Source organism: Lutjanus erythropterus, chromosome 14, assembly GCF_056507025.1.
Source record: "Lutjanus erythropterus isolate fLutEry1 chromosome 14, fLutEry1.hap2, whole genome shotgun sequence".
Classification (NCBI taxonomy): domain Eukaryota; kingdom Metazoa; phylum Chordata; class Actinopteri; order Lutjaniformes; family Lutjanidae; genus Lutjanus; species Lutjanus erythropterus.
Window position 1 is genome coordinate 579,558 of NC_139330.1, and position 21,861 is coordinate 601,418.

At 40.0% G+C, this 21,861-nt stretch overlaps 1 protein-coding gene across 2 annotated transcripts in view; it reads left to right on the plus strand.

The window, feature by feature from the left end:
• The first annotated feature begins 847 nt into the window (after positions 1-847).
• Positions 848-21,861, plus strand: part of psda (pleckstrin and Sec7 domain containing a) — a 60,606-nt gene continuing 39,592 nt past the window's right edge. Inside the window, exons 1-4 of one of the 2 annotated variants that reach the window (XM_084736423.1) lie at positions 3,968-4,321; positions 14,408-16,995; positions 18,514-18,631; positions 21,502-21,776. In XM_084736423.1, coding sequence (XP_084592549.1) covers positions 14,575-16,995; positions 18,514-18,631; positions 21,502-21,776 — 2,814 coding nt within the window. In that variant the 5' untranslated portion in view covers positions 3,968-4,321; positions 14,408-14,574. Of the gene's footprint in view, positions 892-3,967; positions 4,322-14,407; positions 16,996-18,513; positions 18,632-21,501; positions 21,777-21,861 lie in introns of those variants that run through there. The other variant, XM_084736424.1, reaches the window with a different exon arrangement.

Here is a 21,861-nt window from a genome sequence, read left to right on the forward strand (position 1 = left end):
TTGTAAAAGAGAGTTGGAATATTTTTTGTGTAATTGATTAAAAATTGAAGGCAACCTGTTCCAGGGAGAACAAAACACCAGAATTAAAAAAAATCATAAAAATATGTTTTGTTTGTAAATGAAAAGTTCAGCTGGGGGTCAAAGTCAGTCAAAACTACACAAAACTCTAAAATAAAAGTGAAAGTACGACACAGAGGAGTGTTTGAAGATGAGGAGTGAAGCAGGATGAAGACCAATCAGATCAGTTTACTGTCAGACAAATATTCACATTTAAGAAATCAGAGAATTTAGACTTTTTAATCTTAAAAAAAGACTCAGACTGGTTAATCAATTATCAAAATAGTTGGTGATTAATTGAATAGGTGATTAAAAATGGATGAACTTATTAATCTCTGCTGCCTCTGTGTGTCTAAATAAAGTCCATCAGGGACGAGACATAAACTCAATCACTTTATTCCTTCAGTAGGACACGTTACACACTCTTAATAAGTACAAACTGGATCAATATATTGATTTTCCTTTTCCTTCCTAACCTTTTCTCATCCATACTTGATACTTGATATTTTAAATAATCTTCAAACGATCAGTTAAAAACACTTCAGGAGAAAGAAACAGTAAAAAGATCATCTGATATCAATCACAGATCCCTGAATTTAATCAAATCATATCCTCAATATCAGCAAGTATTGTATTGTTGTCCAAAGTATTGATATAAATCGTATCGTAATGAAACCTGTGATTTTCAGCCTCATTAATAAGAGAAGAAGAAGAAAAGTTTCTGAAATCACAGAGGAAACAGTTTGTGTTTCTTTAAGTTGATCTGATCTTCTTCTGTCCTCTCAGACTTCCTGTTGGCAGCCGTCCTGTGTGACTCCGCCTCCTGTGACTGAGGTACTGCACCACACACACACACACACACACACACACACACACACACACACACACACACACACACACACACACACACACACACACACACAGAATCCATATGGATGTGAAGGTGGTTCAGCAGGAGACTGATGGATGTTTGCTCTTCAGCTGTAAATATTCTGCACAGAACACACACCTGTGTGTGTGTGTGTGTGTGTGTGTGTGTGTGTGTGTGTGTGTGTGTGTGTGTGTGTGTGTGTGTAGGCTTGGTGGGTTTCAGAGGTTATTATGAAGAACATGTTTGGAATTTATGAGCCGTCATAAAACACAAGGGTTTGAGGTAAATCCATTGATCTCTGCTTCAATCCGGTTCAGTCCTCTTCAGTCCAGTTCAGTTCTCTTCAGTCCTCTTCAGTCCGGTTCAGTTCTCTTCAGTCCTCTTCAGTTCTCTTCAGTCCTCTTCAGTCCGGTTCAGTCCTCTTCAGATTCACATGAACCAGAACCTGAAATCAGTTTGTTGCTTTTCACAAACAGTGAAAATGTCTAATATTGTCTGGTATAAGGTGCATAATATGAAACATTAAGAGAAAAAAACTGTGCTGCAAAGGTAAGAACCATAATCATAAATATAAAATATAAATTTACAATTAAAAAAATAAATAAAATACAGTGGAAACTTCCTGTATTGATCACGTCTGTCTGTGTCAAAGTGATCAATATAAACACATGATTTGTTTTTCTTTATACTGTATACCAGCTGTTCTCAAAATGAAGAATGTCACAGCCTCATTTCAAATCTGGAAAATCTTTTGAGCTTTAATCAAAGCTCCAAGTGAAGAGACAAAATTACATTTAAGAAATTTAAAACCAGCGTCTCTTTCCAAAATCATGACCTGGTCACTCCAGGTAAACCTCAGACCTCACTGTGAGCAGTTTCATGCAGGAACTGCTTTATTTCTAGTAGACAGAAAGTAGTTCCAGTAGATTCTACGGCAGAAATAAAGTAGTTCCTCTGTGAAACTGCTCACAACGAGGTCTGAGGATTATCTTGAGGAACCAGGTCTTGATTTCTTCAGAGAAGTCAGACATCTCTACAGCTGATTTCTCCAAAACTCTGCAGATGGATAAATAACAGTGCAGGTCATTTTGGATGAACTGTCCCTTTAAACAGCACTCGTATAGGAACGATATTTGATCCACATAAAAGGTTTCCACTGTTTTTTACATTAAAGAGCTGCACAGTGTTTAAAACAAAGAGGACTGAATGTTCAGATGTTGATGTTTGACACTCAGATGTGTCACATATTCATCAGTCAAACAGGAAATCTGTTAAACACATCATCTGTTCCAGATGTAAAACTCCCTCTGCTTCACTCTGATCTGTTGCTCGCTCCAGTTTCCTCTCAGCAAACACATTTTGTAAAAGTTGAAGATAAAAGTTTGGCTGTTTGCTGATTTATAACAAGTCTTAAGTCAGCTGGTGACCTGCACAGTTTATGATCAGGTTCTGTTCTCAGAATTCATCTCAAACTTTTATTTTGAAAAAGTTTCAGTTCAGTTTCAGTTTCAGGTCGATCTGCAGCCCCTCCCACTGCCTCACCCACCTCTCTGTGTCTGTGATTTAAATATTTCTGGGACGTTTTTATATCTTTATTAGTTTATTAGATAACTGCAGATGAGGGGGGAGAGAGAGGGAGTGATTGTTGGATTATTAGTTTTAATCTGCTGCTGGAGAAAATGTTTGAGACGATCCAAAAATCATCTGACTGAAGCAGACTGAGGCCCGGAGAGGCTGAAACACTGCAGGTTTTAATTCATGTTGGTATTTACCAATAAAAAAAAACCGTGAGAGGAGAGAACAGATGTGATGACAGATCCAAAATAGACGTGACAATCAACACAACGCTAACAACACCGCAAAGACGACAAACACAAAGTTTTCCATCGTCTGAGCAGAGATCAGTTTGATTTTCATCGATCAGAAGAACGAATGCATCACAGAAACATCCAGCAGCTGTTCAACAGGCATTTTCTGAAACAGAAGAAGAAGAAGAAGAAGCTGCTGCACTGAAACTGGTGAGAACACATTTGGTTTATTATCAGCACGTTCGTTCCTCTTCCTCTCTGTGCTGCTGTTATGACACGTTATAGACTGGATGTGACATCACTCACTGGTTTGTGTCAGTCAGTTGGTAAATTATCTGCTTTATGGTCTGTTTTACTTTAAACGGGACTAGAGCTGCACAGTTAATCAAAATTTTATTGAAGTTGCAATATGGCCTAACGCAATTTTCAAATCGCAGGAGAAGCAATATTTATTAAAAGCAAAATATGAGTTAAAATGCTATTTTAAATTAAATATTGTGCTGCAGAGATGTCCTGCAAAAACTCACTCCTTTACCATTTTAATGTTTTTTTTAATGAGAAAAATCATGTCATGAGGCAGTTTAATGTGTTTTTCAGTGAAAATGAGAATAATGATAATTATTATCCTTTCCTCTAATATTGCAGATCATATAACAATTGAAATATCGGTCAAAATAATCACAGTGAGATATTTTAAAGGGACCATAATTTACCACAGGAACATCAGCTGTGTTGAAGACTTAAAACTAGAGATTGATGAACTCATCAGGAAACTGTTTACTGAACTCATAAATCAGCTGACAAGTGACTTATTTTCCCATTAGTTTACAGTCAGACTGCTATGTGCAGCCAGAGGAGTCGCCCCCTGCTGGAGATTAGAAAGAATGCAGGTTTCACTTTTCTGGCCTGGAGGCTTTGTGCACTTCTTTTATACAGACATGTGACCTAACCACAGACACTCAGCTGACCTGCAACCACACTATAATGACATCACGTTTGTGGGTGTGGTCAGAAGAGTTGAATGTTTGATTTATTTATCTGGAGTGTAATACTGCGCACTGTTCTTTAAAGCAGTTCCAGTGTCCTGATACTGGACAGGTCTGACCCGCTCACCTGAACCCCTGACCCCTCCCCCCTCTCTCCACCCCCCCCCCCCCCACCCCACCGCCCCCCCAGCCCTCTGATAAGCTGCATGCTGCCCTGCCATCTGTCAGAGCTGCTCCTCATTGGCTGAAGGAGCCTGCAGGTCTGCAGGCAGCGCAGGACAGGATTGGCTGGCGGGCTGCCTAGAAGACGGGGGCGGGGACGTCAGCTGATTGATAGAGATCGGAAGCAGAGGAGAAGAAGGAGGGGTGAGGAGGAGGAAGAGGAGGAGGAAGAGGAGGAGCCGGAGGAGTGGAGTCAGTAAATCCACGATGAGCTGCTCTGCTGCAGACAACAAGTGTTCAGAAAGAGGAGGGCGAGGGACGGCAGAACGAGCTGACTGTAGAACAGAGAGAGAGAGAGGAGAGAGAGAGACGAGAAGGAGGTTACCACGGCAACTCAGGGGACGGCGCTGCAGCGGCGAGGACACCAGGACACACAGGTAAGGTTACAGCTGCTGCATGAGAGTGTGTGTGTCGGAACATGTGTCTGCATACGTGTGGTTTCATAAGTGTGTGTGTGTGTGTGTGTGTGTGTGTGTGTGTGTGTGTTGGTGGATGAAGCAGTGCATGCTGGGAGGGGGGGTGGAGGAGGAGGAGGTGGAGGAGGTGTTGGGGGAATCCTATTAGCAGAGTCCAGGAAAAGTAGGGCTAACTGTGTGCTTATCAGTCTGACACACACACACACACACACACACACACACACACACACACCTCTGCAGGGCGACAGCAGTATTTCAGGAGTGTTTCGTCGTCTTTATCTGAGGATGTAAATAAAGTTTAGTTGTCAGTTTGAATCAGCGTGGAGGCTTCAGGTCTCGTTGTAATAACTGAGTTACGTGGCTGAAAACTGTGAACAGAGTTCAGAGTTCAACATCAGATAAAAGTCTGCAGAGACGAGAAGAGCGTCTCTTCTTCTAACATGAAAACCAAAACCATGAGTTCATCAACTGCCGATCAGACGGTGAAGTTTATTTATCAAACACAAACTCTGTAGTTTCTTCGGTGTGACGATGTGACTTCTTTTATTTGCACAGATTCATTCATTCAACCTTCATTTTCACTCAGGAGATGCACTAATAAGATCTGCAGTAATCAATTATCAAATTAATCACCAACTATATAATCGATTAATTGGTTTGAGCAATTTTTTAATTAAAAAAAAGTCCAAATTCTCTGATTTCAGTTTTTTAAATGTGAATATTTTCTGGTTTCTTTCCTCGTCTCTGACAGGAAACTGATGATCTTTCAGACGTTTGAGGACGTCATCTTGGACTTTGATCAACATTTTCTGACATTTTCTGACATTTTGAAGGCAAACAACTGTTAATTGATTAAGTCATTGTGAAAATAATCGTTATTTGCAGCCCTAGACAGAATAAATCAATTCCACAATTATCTTAATAAAAATCATTAAAGAAAGAAAGTTGATATGTAAGTTAAGATAAATGATTATTATATAAATTAAAATACAGTTATGTAGAAAAGCCTTAAAACTTATCAATATGTTAAGGTTGCTAATGGGGTGCATTTTTCAATAACTGATAGTTGAAAACACAAATTGATCATTAATAATTAATAAAATACAAAACAAATGTTTTTTCCCCTTTTTTTTCTCATTTTCTTTTTTCAGATTTTTTTTTCCTGATTTTGAAGGTAAAACATTTTCCTCAAAAATAAGAGACAAGATAAGATTTAAAAATTAAAAAAGTATAAATAGGAGGATAAATAAAATCAGGAACACTACAGACAAGGGGAAATATAAAAATATAGGAATATTATATATGATATAAACAATAAAGTGACTCAACAAATGTTCATGGTTGCACAAAGGAAACTGTTGATGCTGCACAGGTGTAATGATGATCCACCTGAGTGAGATCATGTACAGACTCATATAATCATCACCTCTGATAGTCTGCCTTGTTATTGTGTGACTTCAGTGAATCTGAACAAACAAAAACACAAACTACCTAACAGATGGAGGCGACTGTAGACCAACAACTCCTGCGTGACGCTGGTTTCCTGTTTTCTGTTTTCTGTGAGGTGAAAATATTCTAAATATCATGTAAACTTAAACTGACATCTTTTTTTTCCATGTCTTTTTTATTGAGCATTTCTAACAAATATTTATACACGCTTATACATTCTAGGCTCATTTGTCTACTTATGTGTTTACAGATTAAAGTCCATGACGTCTCAAGACATTGTGCAAAGATAGAAACAGAGCAAATAACACACAACAAAACCACACTGATTTTCTTACCCCGTCCAATAACATTAACATCAGATTATACCAATGAAGAAGAAGAAAAAACAACAATAAACACAGGATACAGTAATATATAACAAATATATAAAAATATTATATTATATAACTGAGTCTGGTGTCCCACAATGCAACAGTCAACAGAAATAGAGAAGCTGCTAACAGACTAAACAGCTGTTATTCACTTTTAATTTAATTTACTTTCAACATTTTTACTTTATATTTGTTTATTTGCTTTATTTGTATATTGAGGAAGTAAAATGTTGAAAAACCCAGAAGAGAAAAGTGTAGAAATAAGATGAAAACAAAATGTTTGTCTGCTTCCCTGAATCATCTCTTGACTGCTCAGAATGAACTTCTGGGAAAAATGTACATAAAGTTGTAAAATCCATCACACAGAACAGAAAACAAACAGCCGTCCTCGTGTCTGAAGATGGAAAACACTGGACGGTCAAAACAAAATAAGTCATATTTGTTAAAAAGAGAAATTAAAAGAGGGGACAGACTGCAGTCCAAGAATAGAAACAGTTTTCATAATCAAGACAAAGAGAAAATGTCAAAAAATGAACTACTAATGAAGACAAATGTAAAACAGTGTAATCAGTTCTTAGAGCAGTGAAATATTAAACAGTATCTCAGACTAAAACATCAAAATATCAAATAAACATTAAATTAAAAAGACAACGTGTTGTAGAGAAGTTAATGTGACATGAAAGAAGAAAAGTGTTTATAATCTACAGAAGGTCATCTCCTCCACATCTCTCCTCTCTGCATGAATAATGAATTCTTAAATTACCCAGAAACCCCTCAGACATCCCACAGAAGGTTCTAACACCTGACTGACGACTGACTGCAGATCAGTTCAGACTGAAACCAGGCAGAGCTCAGAACATCTTCCACAGACAGGAGGTGACACTGGCCACCGTGCCCCCTAAATTTGGTGGCCAAAGTACATTGTTGGTGCCCCCCCCCCCCCAAAAAAAAAAAAGAAAAACAAAAAAAAAAACAACAAGCTCTACTGGACGTCTGGTTGAGGATGCCGGCGACACGCTGCACTACATAATGTTGACCGGCCACTCAGAGTCACATATCTGATTCTGTATTTTCTCATCCAGACTCGTTTAACTTCTGCGTCTGTTTGTCTCACTGCAAAGTTTTACTGCAGCGAACTGTTGCACCGCGTCCGTCTCCAGTTTGTTTACGTCTGCTTCCACAAGGTCGCATGAAAACACGTTTCCTATGAGATCTCATGAGATCATACTCGCTCTGGTACTTCATCTTAATATGATAATTATAATGAGGCCTGGCTGTGACCTGGAGCACTTTTTGAGAAAAAGTAAATTTAATTGTCAGTGTTTTATCATAAAGATTAATTTTAATTTAAAGTTAGCAGGTCAGACCCATAAAAAAAAAAATCAGAATCGGCCACAGAACTTTAAATCTTTGCATGTTTAGATGTGTCAGACTCAGTCTCTCTAATGTTTTTCTAGTTGGTTCTTCTGTTTGGATCATGTTAGCAGTGTGAGTGTCTTAGTAAAGCCAGACTTCAGTCAGTCTGTAGCTGGTCGGTGATGAGAGTCTGTCCACTGTTGTCTCTCAGTGTTGATGTAAAAGGTGTGAGGGAATCAGGATGTTTGTGATTCTTGGTGGCCACAGATGATCAGTGCTGAGCCCCGTCTTCAGCAGGACAGTGTGTCCTACCTGTTGTCTCTAAATCTTTTTAACTGAGGACCTCCAGTGTTGTTCTCAGCGTAAACAGGAAGTGTTTGCCTTGTGTCTGTCCAGAAGAAATCTGATCCAGATCTCTTCATCTCTGCTCTGCTGGTCTCTTTGTGCTCAGTCACTTCTCTTCACCAACAAGCTCCAACATGAACATGAGGTGAAGTTGAGCTTCAGATGAGTCTGTCTGTTTCACACTGACAGAAAATGATTTCATAAAGAAAACACATCAATACTTTGATGAGTGAGAAGAGCTGTAGTGATGCAACATGTTCCTCTAAGGCAGTGACGGGACTCGGTTCTCCAGGTTCCTTCACTTGAAACTGCAGCGGGCTGGTTCCATATTTAGGACTAAATGTTTTGACACATTTTGTCTTGAACAAATATTGCACCTCCTGCAATTTGAAAATTTCAGAAAGCCAAATTGTAATTTTGATAAAAGTTTGATTAATTGTACATATTTTTTTTTTAGTATTTTAACAGTTTCCCGCCACAGATCAATACAGAATTTCTGATTCTGATTCTGATCAGCAGTCATCAGTAATTTTTTCTTCTCGTCATGTAAAGCTCCTTCTGAGGGAGCTCACTCGTCTCTGCAGCGTCTTCCTTCTGATTTTCAGGCCCAAAAAGTCTCTGATAAAATATTTTACATCCATGTCAGACGCATATATGCTAATATATGTAGTGAATGAATTGAATGAAGGTTTTGGTGAATTTCACCTGATGGACTTGAGGACACAGGGACCTCTGACCTTCTTGACTCAGAAACATCCGGCCTCCAGCCACAGCTGTCAGGACTTCAGTGTTTACTCCATTAGTCATATTTCAGTTATAATAAATGCTTTTTAAAGTGAAACTCACATCGAGTCTCACAGGTCATATCAGACTAACGTGAACGTTCTGGTGAGGACTGATGTCTGAGCAGCGCAGGAGCTGAATTCAGTCAACACTGAGAGACTCTTTAGGAAGGTTTGCCCAGTTTTCTTCTGCTCTGATGTGACTCTGCAGGAAACAGAACCTCCCACTGTGCTTTAACCGTCCTGCAGTGTGTCCTGTCCCGGCTCACTGAGGGGACATCTTCAATATTAACTTCATCTGTAAGGACGTCTGATGAGCTCATTCATCAGCCGGCTGGACGCGTTTACCTCGTTCAGTTAATTTATGCATTGATGGCTGCAGGCCTGCTCTGTGTTTGACATCAGCTCAGGTTCTGGTTTTGTTTTGTGTTTTTATTTTTCTCTCTCTGTTCCTCCCAGATGTGTTGCATTAGTGATGAACAACAGTGAAGACAAATTATAATAGCGCTGCAACGATTAGTCGATTATTAATCGATTACTAAATTCATCACCAACTGTTTTTAATGATTGATTCATCAGTTTGAGTAATTTTTCAAGGAAAAAAAAGTGAAAATTCTCTGATTTCAGCTTCTTAAATGTGAATATTTTCTGGTTTCTTTCGTCCTCTCTGACAGTAAACTGAATATCTTTGAGTTGTGGACAAAATGAGACATTTGAGGACGTCAGTTTGGGATTTGGACAACACTGATTGACATTTTCTGATATTTTATGGACAAAACAAGTGACCCAGTTATCAAGAAAATAATCAAGAGATTAATAAATCATGAAATTGCAGCCCTAAATCATAACACAAACTAAGGTATCAAAATAAAGTCTTCATATTTTACTCCCTTATTTGTTTCTGTCTCTGACAGGATCAGATTGTTCTAGTTAATGTCTGACAACATTTTGGATTAAAAACAAAAACTCACCAGAATCATTTTTGCATCATTGTCAGCTTCATTCAAACTTTACAGAAACTTCCACTGTCCAACAATCACCAGGTCTGGTTTGGTCCACAGAAATCTTTAATTCAGGGTTTAAATGAGCGTAGAGCTGATTTAATAATTAAACCGTAGGAGGACACACACTTTGACTTTGACTAGACTCTTTGATTTGACTAAAATACTTAAATTTAAACTAAAATACTGCTCTCACTTTTAAATAAATTGTATTGAAAAAAATAAATACATAACAATATATTGTGAACAATACACTGTAGCACACAGTAATGTAGACAGTTAATTTAATGATGAAATAGCAGATGAAATTTATTTAAAATAAAAACTTCCTGTTGGCCTGACGATGACTCTGTTGAGACTCTTTAGTGCTTTGCATTGTGGGACACCGTGAGTGAGGTAGCCTGGTTCAATGCATCTTCTCTACGAACAAACGTCCCGGTGTCCCAGTGGACACGTAACCTCAACATCCCCGGTTCAAATCCAGACGGGGATGTTTGCCACCTGTCCTCTTCATCCCTGATGTTTGCTGTCAGCTGCTGAAAAGCACAAGAAGCTTCTTGTTGTTGAAACACAAACCTGCGGTCGTCTTACAGCAGCTGGTGTTGTGTTCCTGATCCTGTCTGTTGGTGGACAGACGTCTGCAGCTCGTCTCTGCTCAGTGTTAAACTCTCTCTGAGACGGGTTAGCATGCACTTTAACACGATTACACAACAAACAAAACTATTACAGGAACACAGTTTTAATCCTAATGGGCTCTGACAATTAAAACAATAACATGAAGTCATGCAGCTTTTAAAAAATGATTATTACATAATCCGTGGCTACAGATCTGCTGACATTAGAGCAAACAGTGGATTCTTCTGCTGGAAAAGGTGCAGCAGTTCATCAGTTCATCACAGATGAATCATCATCGTCACAGTGATTCACTGACAGTGATGTAATTTGAAACATTTATTTATTTATTGAACTCTTATAGGACTTTTTCCAGTGGTGGAAACAGCAACCAGATCTTTTACTGAAAGGAGAAATCTGTGATATATTTTACGTCTGCATGTAACGATTATTTTCATTATCAATTAATCTGACGATTATTTCCTAAATTAATTGATTAGTTGATTTGTCTATAAAATATTGATCATTCTTTTCTAAATCCTGAGATGATGTCCTCAAACAAACAAACAAAATATTCAGTAAAGAAACTAGAAAATATACAGTTAAAGAGCAGAAATCTGTGAATTTTTACTTATTTTTCTTTATTACTCAAACTGATTAATCGATTATCAAAATAGCTGGCAATTAATTTAAAATCGTTTAAGAATCTATTACTTGAATTGCAGCTGTTGCAGCTCTAATAAATTTACTGTCATAAATCATAAGATGTTGATGATATGTTGTTAGACGGTTCTCTGAGAACAACACTACAGCAGCATGTTCTCCTCTGACATCCTGGTGCAGAACGTCTGTTTTTATTTTACATGTATTCACTTTACATGGAGCTAAAATTAATGCTGAGGGTCCTCTGAATGAGTTAGTGTCTGTTTATGAGCTGTAAGAAATCATTAATAATCTTTTAGAAGGAGTAGATATTTATAACGGTTAAATTGGACGAACAGATGGAACTCCAACTCTAGAGTCTTATTATTCATCAGATATAACAGCAAATATCTTTTATTTGTTTTTTGAGGATGTAATTTTGGGCTTTCGTTTTTTTTTTTCACTAAATGATTTATTGAGATAATATTAATGAATATTAATGAAAATAATTGGTAATTGGAGTCAGGGTTGGAAAGTTTTACCAGTTACTGACAGAAAAATGTTCAAATTCACCAGCCCCTCAGTAGTAAACCATTATTTTGTGTCTGAAATTTACCAGACACTTTCATATTTTACCAGCATTTGTCAAGTGGCTGCTGTGAATTTCCCTCCCTGGTTGATAACAGCAGTTAACATGTCAACTGAAAAAGATCTTGGTGACTTGGCTGAACTGTTAGAGATGAGGACTCTGTATCATCTTCAGCACACTCTGGTCTGTGTGTGTGTGTGTGTGTGTGTGTGTGTGTGTGTGTGTGTGTGTGTGTGTGTGTTGTTTTTCCTGCAGCCTCTGGTGTTTTCATGTGACTTTAGACTCCTCATGATCTAAACCGCTGACCTTCATCAGATTTACTGCAAAAAAATTTGGAATAGTCAAACACTGAGACACAGATGGAAACTGCAGACAGATAACAGAGCAAAAAACAATACAATAAATGAAATAGAATAGAAATAAATGGAGAATGATAAGAACAGTATATTATTTAACAGTCAAACTTCACAAAATGTAAAATCAAGGAAAAGAGTTTGACTGTGAGGATTGAAGAGTTTTTGTGTTATAAACTGTAGATCAGACAGCTCATGTGACGGCTTCTCTCACCTGAACTCCAAGCTGCTTTTCCTCATCTATTAATAGACGAATCAAACTCACATGTGTGACTTGGCGTCTGCTGGCCCACATGTTTGTGCCAAAGACGTGAATGAGCATCTAATTGCCGTGGCATTTGAACTTTTTAGAGGATAAGGACACGCTCTAAAGACTCTTAAAGGCTGAGCCAGCAGTAGACTTTTCATTTACAGATTCATTTAAAACTTAAAACCGATGGATGATAAATGAAAGTAAAACCTGACCTAAACTCTGTCAGTAAGGTGTTGTTCCATAGATTCTCTGAGCCTGCAGAACTCAACCAGAGGGATACAGATAGTCACTTGTTTAGTTTTTGGATGGTGTTCAGCCATTGAAAGGAGCCCTAAAATTTCCTCAGAGATAACTAAAACCTCTTTAAAGACCCCTAGAACCTCCCTGAAGTTCATCACAACCTCTTACTGTACCCCAGATTACCTCAGGTACAATTAAAACCTCTTAAAGTACTCTTAAGTACCTCTTAAGTCTCAAAGGGATGCAAGAAAATAGTCACTGGCCACTGGAACATAGACTCTAGAGGGTTTTCAAGGACTCCTACAGCCTTTGTAGTGGCCACTAGAACCCCTTGACGGGTCTGTAGAATCTTCGAACAACCACTAGAACCTCTTCAGTGACCACAAGGACCTCTTAAATAATACCTTAAACATCCCAGAGTACCCTAGAATCACCTTAAGGATCACTGAAACCTTCAACCTAATGGATCCCTAGACCCTTATCAGTGACAACTAACGCCTCTTAAAGGACTCTTTAGAACCTCCTAAATGACCGCTTGAACATCCTCAGTGACCACAAGAACCTCCTAACTCCTACAACCTCTTAAAAGGTCACTAGAACCTCCTCAGTGTCCTCCTAACCCCTCGCAAGATCCCAAGAACCTCTTCAGTGACCATTAGAAAATCTTGAAGGCCTACTGAATCTCCCAAACCACCAGTTGAACCCCTCAAAGAACTTCTATAAACCCCACCAGTGACCACTAAAAACTCTGAAAGGACCCAAAGATTATTCTTAAGGTCTCTTAGATTTTTTGGATTGTTATTTTATTTTAGATTCTCTAAATAATCTAGAGCTGATGCAAAGGGTATAGGCTTTATCTTTACCGTGTTGTTTGGGATTAACAGTGTGATCTCAAGAGCACTTCAGCAGTTCTTTGGACCAACAGTCTTTTTGATGGTCTTGGTTTTTATTGTTCAGCAGCATTCCTGCACTTCCCCTCTGTTAAACATGTTCTGCTAGATTTGCATCATCTTCCTTGGATTTTCAGTAGTGACAGTTTCAGTCACTTTAGCAGTATGTTGGCACACAGTATTAGGTACAGATGATACTCTGAATGTTCTGTTAGTAATACTAATTGAAAGCTTGGACTGTGAAAAGTCATGCGTAGTCTCGGCTCTGCATGACTTGACATAACTTTCTTCAAACAAAACTGATTTAATGAGCAGATTTCCTCTTATTTACCCTGCTTTAACACTACACATGTGGCAGTCCGTACTGTTTGATTGCCTTCTGCCTCTGATGAATAAAACATTAGAAGTCTTTGGTTTCTGACTGTAGCAGTAAAACAGTTTGTCTGAGGACACTAGTTGACCTACATAGAAGATTTACAGAGGAGTTTGTGGGTATTAAACCTCCTTTAGTCACACCAAGAACATAACAATGACATTTATTATTGCCACTTTGCTTAAGAGACATGTCTTAATTTAATTATTAATGACCCCTGGTAATATCAGGAACCATTTTGGTAGAAGGAAAGACTACTTTCCTTCCTTTTAATGTCATTAGCTATTTATTCTACAACAGGACAAAAAGAGTAACTAGGCCCAGGAAAAAAGGCAAATATATGGTTCAACCTTAGCCATCAACCTGTAACTTATCAGCTACAGCAGTTTGTTTATTTTGCTTGCACACAACCCAGACATGTATGTGTTTGACTGTCTGAAAGTCTGTATGCGTGAGAATATCCCACTGAGTGGAAGTGCCTGGACTTGCAAAGAAGCTGAAGATGTTTCAACATACTTCTCGCTAACTCCACTTTGTGAATGATCCAGTTCTAATCTGTTGCCATCTGCGTCTTGTTTAGTTTTCTTTTTGATGTTGGGAAGACCGTGTCATCAAACGGGTTTTGTAAGATTCTGAAGGAAGTTAAGTTTAAAACAATAAAAGCTAAGATTGACTCTGCCATCCTGCCTGCAGTGGGGAGTTGCAAATGCAAATGTCTGTAGATGATAAACTGTGTGATATGAAATTCTCTGTAATATTAACCTTGTCTCTATTTCTGCCTCCTGATGCAGGTTGAAGAGAAGATGAGCAGATGGAGGACAGATCTGGTAGTCCAGTTTCACCTCTGACCCTTGTCAAACAGTTTGGCACTTTACTGGGTCCCAGGAGGTCAAGGGATCCATAGTGAAGGTCCACAGAAAAAGCAAGATCAGGACATTGAGGTGACTAAGGTGCCGACATGTCTCAGGCAGGTAAAGTCCTTCACCTGTACGTGGAGGTGAGATCTGTTGCTGAGGAGGATGGGAAGGTGCTGGGAAGAAGAGATGATGGGACGGGTCATCTGATGCTTCAGTGCCCAGATGTCCTCCCTCACTCCCAGAGAAGCTCAACCCGCTCCAGCCCCAACCGCAGTCCTGATCTTTCTCCAGTCTCTCAGCACCAAACTGGGGTTGGAAACCACAGCTTACCCCCCTCAAAGTCGTCCTCCAGGCACTCAGTCAGCTTCCAACTCCAGAACCCTGATGCTACAGGGTCTCCCTCCCAGGCCCACCGACAGGATATATTGAATGACAGCTTTGGTCAGCTGCTCCAGGTCCTTGCACCCAGTTCAGGCCAACATGGCTCACTGGGACTCCCCCATTCCTCTGACATGGATCCCTACAGAGGACGAGTGCCTGTCTCCCCGTCTTCCACACCCTCTGGGAGGCTGACTGTACCCTCACCCACCAGCACCCGCAGGTCCTATGAGGTCCCAGGAGAGAGGGGTGAGGAGGGGAAGACATCTGTGGTGACATTTGGCTATATAGAGAAAGCTAATGTTCACAGCATGGGGGGCCGTCGTACCTCTGTGTGCCAAAGTGAGTTGGATCATCCTCTTAACAGAATGGAGGGGCAGCCGCTGCCTTCCCATCTCCGGAAGAGGCTGAGCGACCCAGCGTGGTACAATAGTCAGCCAGGGCAGGGCGATCCTTACTCTAGTCACCCCTACCAGTCCCAGAATCAGTCCCCACGGGGCTCGCCTTACTTGCAGAGGGCTACCATGGATGCTGTTGCCAGAGATGCCACCTACAGGGCCTTGGAGGAGTTTGGATCCCCAGAACTGAGGCGCAGATTTGCTGGTTATAGCCCAGAAAATTGCAGCCCAACTATGCCAAGGCACTTTCAATCACCTCGCTGCCGGTCCTGGGCAGGGTCACCTGTTCTGCCCCGCAGCACCCTCACCCTGCCATCCAAGGCCCAGCTCTATGAGCTGGACAGTGGAGTCTGCCGTAGTTCAGTGAATGGACTCCCCAGAAGTCCTGCCTCTGACCACCTGTGTGCCCACACTGGTTACTCTCTCCACTCAGTGGCTCCAACCTCAGCTCTTCGCACTCATGGCCTGCCCCAGAGCCAACAGAGGCTGTGGGTGGGGGACGAGAGCCCCAGATTGTCCAGCAAATTTCACCCACCTTTACCAGCGGGGAGACCCACAGACATCCAGCATGAGATCCCAACTAGTATGTTCCACACCAACAACCATTCCAGGACTGGCTACCAAGCTAGTGGGAACCCCCAACACAGTGTTAATAACAGCTACAATGCTAACATCGCCAACACCGGTCATAATGCTATAGACAGTATACATTACAGTGCTAATGATAATTCCAACTTATCCAGTAAGACTCACTATAAATCATCACGCTGCAGTAGCAGAGCCAGTGATACAGCAAGTCCTACCAATGGCAGGAGGAGTGTCTCCCCCAATGCTGATGTAGCATGTAAGCTAGCTGTGGAAGCTGCCAAACTGTCCAACATTTTTGCAGACAGACGGACTCCGTCTCCAACATCTTCTCAAGCTGAGTCACTGAGGTCAGAGAGTCCCAAGGCAGGAGGGTCATTCCACAAAGAATCACAACCTTATGCCACTCTTCATGGGCAAAGCTCTCCGGAGCCTTTGCAGGCTGACAAGCAGAGCCAGAGATGGAAAATAGACAAAACAGTCCCTCAAACCCGACCAGGACGCATCTCTCCTGTCTTATCCCAGAAAGGCTTGTCTTTACCATCTTCCCCAGCGTTGGTGGCAAGGGCACACCGTGCAGCCACCTCATCGCCAGTCTTGGACCCACGGCAGCAGAGGGGTTCATCACCCACCAAGGACATGTCTGCCCTGCACCGCTACCAGCCGCCACAGTACACTGGAGACCGCAAATCGCTTGGCATGGAGCTGAGGCAGTATGATCACCACTTTGATAGATCACCACGGGACAGCCCTGAACTCTTCAAGAGACTGCTTTCCAGCCAAAACACAGAAACATTGCCTGTGAGCTGGACCTCCAGGCACCAGGAGTGGAGGGACGCTGGACCAATTCAGCATGGGGACGAACTCTGTGAAGAGAAGTACAGACATTCCAACTCTACTGTTTGCACTCCAGGCAAAGAGGAGTATCACAGGACGGTCGGAGGAGACACAGGAGTAAAGGTGTCAGTGCAGGGCGTGTCCAAGGACCAGAGAGACGAGGTTCAGGATATCAGCGGGGCTGCTGGAACATCCTCCCAGAGCTCCAGTGGGGTAACAGGCAGCATGGGAGACAGTTCCCAGCTGGATAGAAATGACACTCTGTCCCCTGAAACCTCGAGCCAGTCCAGCCACGATACAGCAGACACCGGCTCAGGGATCAAGGTCGGCTGGGTGGCAGGGCGAGGGTTTGGTTTAGAAAGATCTGTGTGTGTGTGTGTGTGTGTGTGTGTGGGGGGGGTGATCATGTAGATTATGATTTATGGGTGTTTTTGAACAAGAAGTCTTCCATCATGTCATTACATATTGTCACATTTACCTCAATAACAATAAATATAAAGCAGAATTACAAAGTTCTTCTAACTCCATGAGTTAATTTCTTTTCCTCAGCATATTTTTCTCATCGGTCTGTCTGACAAGTTGAACTGGACAGTAAAATATGAACATCTCATCATTTTAACAAATATAAAAAACAAGTATTTTCTTCATATGCAACAACTGCAGCTCCCATGAGGCTTTGGCAGCACTTCTGGGTCTGAGACAAGTAGAATATGTTGTTTAATTCAACCAAAAAATTGTTTTCTCTTTGTTAGAACTAGTTGACAGTTTCTCATCAATTTCCAGATTGTTCGATGCACCATTTTTTTCTTGAGAAATTAGTAATTAAGTTTCTTCTGTTGACTTACAACAGATTTTAAAGTGACTTTACACAATTTTTGATATGATGCTGTTTTGAAAAGCCTTCTTGAATGCTGTTAAAACACTGGTTTACACTTCTGTGACCTTGCATTCCTACTGTCCTGTGGGGCTGAAGGGTTTGGGTGCAGTGTGCATTTTCAACATTCAGTCTACTGGAAGTACTAGTTGGGTTTAGTTTGTTACATCAATTCAAAGGAGGTCAAACACAAAAACACGTGCACTAATTGACTGATAAATTCCAAACACTTTCCTATGATTGTGCAACGACAGTGCAGCAACAAAGAATGTGTTCCTTGTGTTTTCATGGAAAAGAAAAATCTCAAGGGATAAAGTTTTAAAATGCTTTAAGGGCCGCCCACACCAAGAACAATAACCGTAACAATAATTATAAATATACTTTAAAAAAATCATCCTAATTGAAGTGGATGTCCACACAGTGGCGAACAATATTGTTAGGATCACTTTCAAAGCGAAATCTGAATTAAAACTGCAGTTGATTAATCAGTTAGAGGTCAATTATTAAATTAATGGCCAACAATTTTGATAATCAGTTGTTTTTGAAGAAAAAAAATGTCAGTGTTCTCTGATTTTAGCTTCTCAAATATTTGAAGATGTCATCTTAGACTTTGAGAAACATTGATCAACATTTTTCACTATTTTCTGACATTTTATGGACCAACCAATTGTTTTATCAAGGACATAATAGACAGATTAATCAATAATGAAAATAATTGTTCATTACAGTCCTAATCAAAATCAACCTGAACTTCACAGGGTAGAGGCCACAACTCATTAATTGCTTGTATAACGTAATATTGGGCTGAAACCAGTGTTTATGAAATGTTATCATTCATCAGTATCGTTATAGTTATCGTCCTCGGGGTGGACGGTCCTTTACTCTTTCTGATGCCCTCACATGTATTTAAAAATATGTTTCTGTGAGAAATATTGTAGAAACGCATCATTTTTTCCCCCTTTATGCAGTCGGACAGCGGCTCAGCGACGACTCCGTCCTCGCGATCGCAGAAGATCGCCCGAGCCAAGTGGGAGTTCCTGTTTGGAGGGCAGACAGAGGAGAGTCGCTGCAGTAAAGGGACTTTAGGTACCACTACTCTCTGTTTTCAATTGTATTCTCTATTTTTACATTAATGTTTTGTTAATATTTACACTTCAGTAACAAAATAGAAAAAGTTTAATTAGGATCGAAAGGAGAATAGAGAGAAAGCAGTAAGAAAACCCCGTCAGAGATATTAAATCTAGTTTTATTATCAATGTAATATTTTTTGTGCACATTTATGACTGTATGCTCGATGACCTCTCATGGTTGTGGTGATTCACAACTTTTGAAAAACCTTGGATAAGCTGTTTTACTGGCTGCTCTGTTTTATACCGACTCCTCACTCCTCTTTAGCAGCCAGTAGAAGCCACAAGTCATCAAGAACTGCTCGACTAAAAACAGTCTATCACCAGACAAAGTTAAGAATCAGACCTCGTGACTAAATCCATGTTTTGTTAGCTGTGCTCTGCGTCTGCACGCTCATCATTTTGGAGGGTTAAAGATTCACTAATAAACAACTGGAACGCACTTAATTCTCAACTGATTGATTTTTTGTCACGAACATGACACATTGAACCTGATAGTGATTACTGGTTAGAATTAAACTCAGTTACTGGGGTTGATCTAACCAGCTCTGACCTGTGAACAGACAACAGCAAGTGTCACTTAATCATAATTTCAGCTGTTGTGAGTTTCTCAAAAATACAGATTTCTGTATTATACTGTCGTAAAGCCACTTGAAAGATTCTAAATAAATTACAAAATGTTCTAAATAAGTAACGATATTTTAAAGAATTATCAAAATGTTATAAATAACTATCAAAACGTTCTAGATAGATAAAATGTCCTAATGAGATAACAAAATGTTCTAAAAAAATATCAAAATGTTCATTACAAATAATAAAATGTTCTGAATAAACATATAATGTTGTAAATAAATAATAAAATGTCCTAAATACACAATAAAATATTGCAAATAAATCAAATGTTGTAAACAAATAACATTATTTAAATAGAAGAAGTTTGGACTTATTGTCTTGTTTATAAAACCCAGGATGCTCAGTTACAATAACATTACATTATTCTATGCATCCTGCATCTGTGTAAGAAAACTGAGACCATACTGTACAGAAACATGTTTTTAAACTTTACAAATCTTCACTGGTTGCATCTGTCAGTTGTGGTTACATTGCAGTAGGTTCTTCACCATCTGTTGGCTGATGGTATCTTTTCACACGTTGTCAGTGGCAGCAGGTGTGTTCAGGTGTTACAGCTGATTATAAGTTACAGCCTGTACAGAAAAAACAGTCCATTTAAAGAACACTTTATTAACGGTTCTCACTCTGGGAATGCTGCTGTACTATCAGTTGTAGTGACAGTGTTATTTGCAGCAGATTAAAGGGCCATTCTGTCTTTTCCCTCTTTCAGTTTCTCCGCTCAGTGAAGTAAACAAGCAGCTTCAGGAGCTTCGTCTAAGCCAATTAGCTGAAGCTTAACATCAGCTAGAACGGGTCTTACAGAGTACTACACACCACTACTCACTTCCTCTTCTTTATTTAGCATCTTCATCCCACCTGTGTATTTGTATGAAGAGACATTTTATAATTAATTAATCTGATGTTATATAACGAGTAACGTTACAACCTTCTATGGAGATGATATCCTGTCAGCTGATTTATTTTTTTTAGGCTGATATTTAATGATTTAAAAAATCAGATTACATCAGCAGATTAATCTGAAGCTCTGTTCGTCCAAAATATAACTGGATAAATTATCACACTGTTACATAATTAAATACGGTGTAAAAAGAAATATGCAAGGGGTGGTGCTCATTTACTTATTTTAAAGGAGGTATATGTAAGAATTTTATTTGAATGATGTATTATGTTGCAGAGATATCTACTGACAGAATTCGTGGTCTTTAAATTTTAGAAAATGCTCAATTTGAGCTGTTATTTTTTCAAAGTTTTGAAGGTACTTGAATCGAATATACTCCTTGAAAAATGTTTTAATTTTCAATGTGATCTGGTTTCATCAACACAGTTACTCACATAAATCAAAAATCTCTGAATATTTAAAGTGAAATGACCATGTGGTCATGTTTGTGTGTTGTCTCCTGGTGATGATGCAGAGATGATGCAGACCAGACCAGAGATAAACTGACTGACTGATGCTGAAATGACTAATCAGTTAATCTAAGTCAGTGATCAAAAGTGATGTTCATGTTTTTGTATAAACATGCAACATAAACAATAAATCCATAAATTTGGTTATTAAAAAATCTGGACCAACATATGTTGGAATCGTTCATCGTTAAACTCGTCAGTGCCTGATGCCATTTTTCCATCACATGGTAATTCTTTCTTCATGCTTTTTATGCTTCTACTTTGTTTATCCTCTGCATCCTTGGTACTCCCTCGGGGAGACATTTGAAGGTGTCACTTTGGGCTCCAGGAAAGGTGGCTGTGGATCAGATGTTATAGTGGGTTTGCTCAAAACCATGCAGAAACCAAAGTATTCCCAAATTGCACATCCCAAGCCTGCATAAATGGGGATGGTTGCATCAAGAAGGACGTCCGATGTAAGAAGTCTATGCCAGATCTGGACTGGGTGGGTCTGCCAATAAGCAGATTATTGTGGTGGTGACTCCTCATGGGAGCAGCTGAAAATCAACGAAGAGGATTTGGGGCTCTGGAAATCTGAAAATAATCAGCAGATTAATCGATAGTGAAAATAATCATTACCTGGTTCTATCCACAATGGAAATAGACGTGAGTCTAATCGAGCAGTAAAGACGCGGCGTTAATGACTTTCTTTGATATTTCTTTAACCTTTACTGCTTATGCACTGATGAGGGTTCAAAAATTGATGTTCTTGTCAACTTAAAAAATCAACATGCTTCCTTATTTCTGCAGACGCTCCATCCACGACGCCTCCGACCAGCAGCTCGCCCAGCCCCACCCCTCCCTCCTCCCTCCATCTTAAATCAGCCAATCAGAGGAGGGGGCGGGACAGTGAGGGTCAGAAGTTGTCCCATCACAAGGTCCGGCAGATCGAGGTGGAACTGGTGACCTCCAACCCCGAAGGCTCCAGCCCCAGGACCGGCATCATCCGCCAAACCATCAAATACTCTGAGACAGATCTGGACGCTGTGCCGCTGCGGTGCTACAGGGAGACCGACCTGGACGAGGTGGACTGGTTTTATCCGGTTCATCTGATCTGAAAGTGAAATGTCTTAATGTTCACATGTGATAAATTTTGGTTATTGTTGTGCA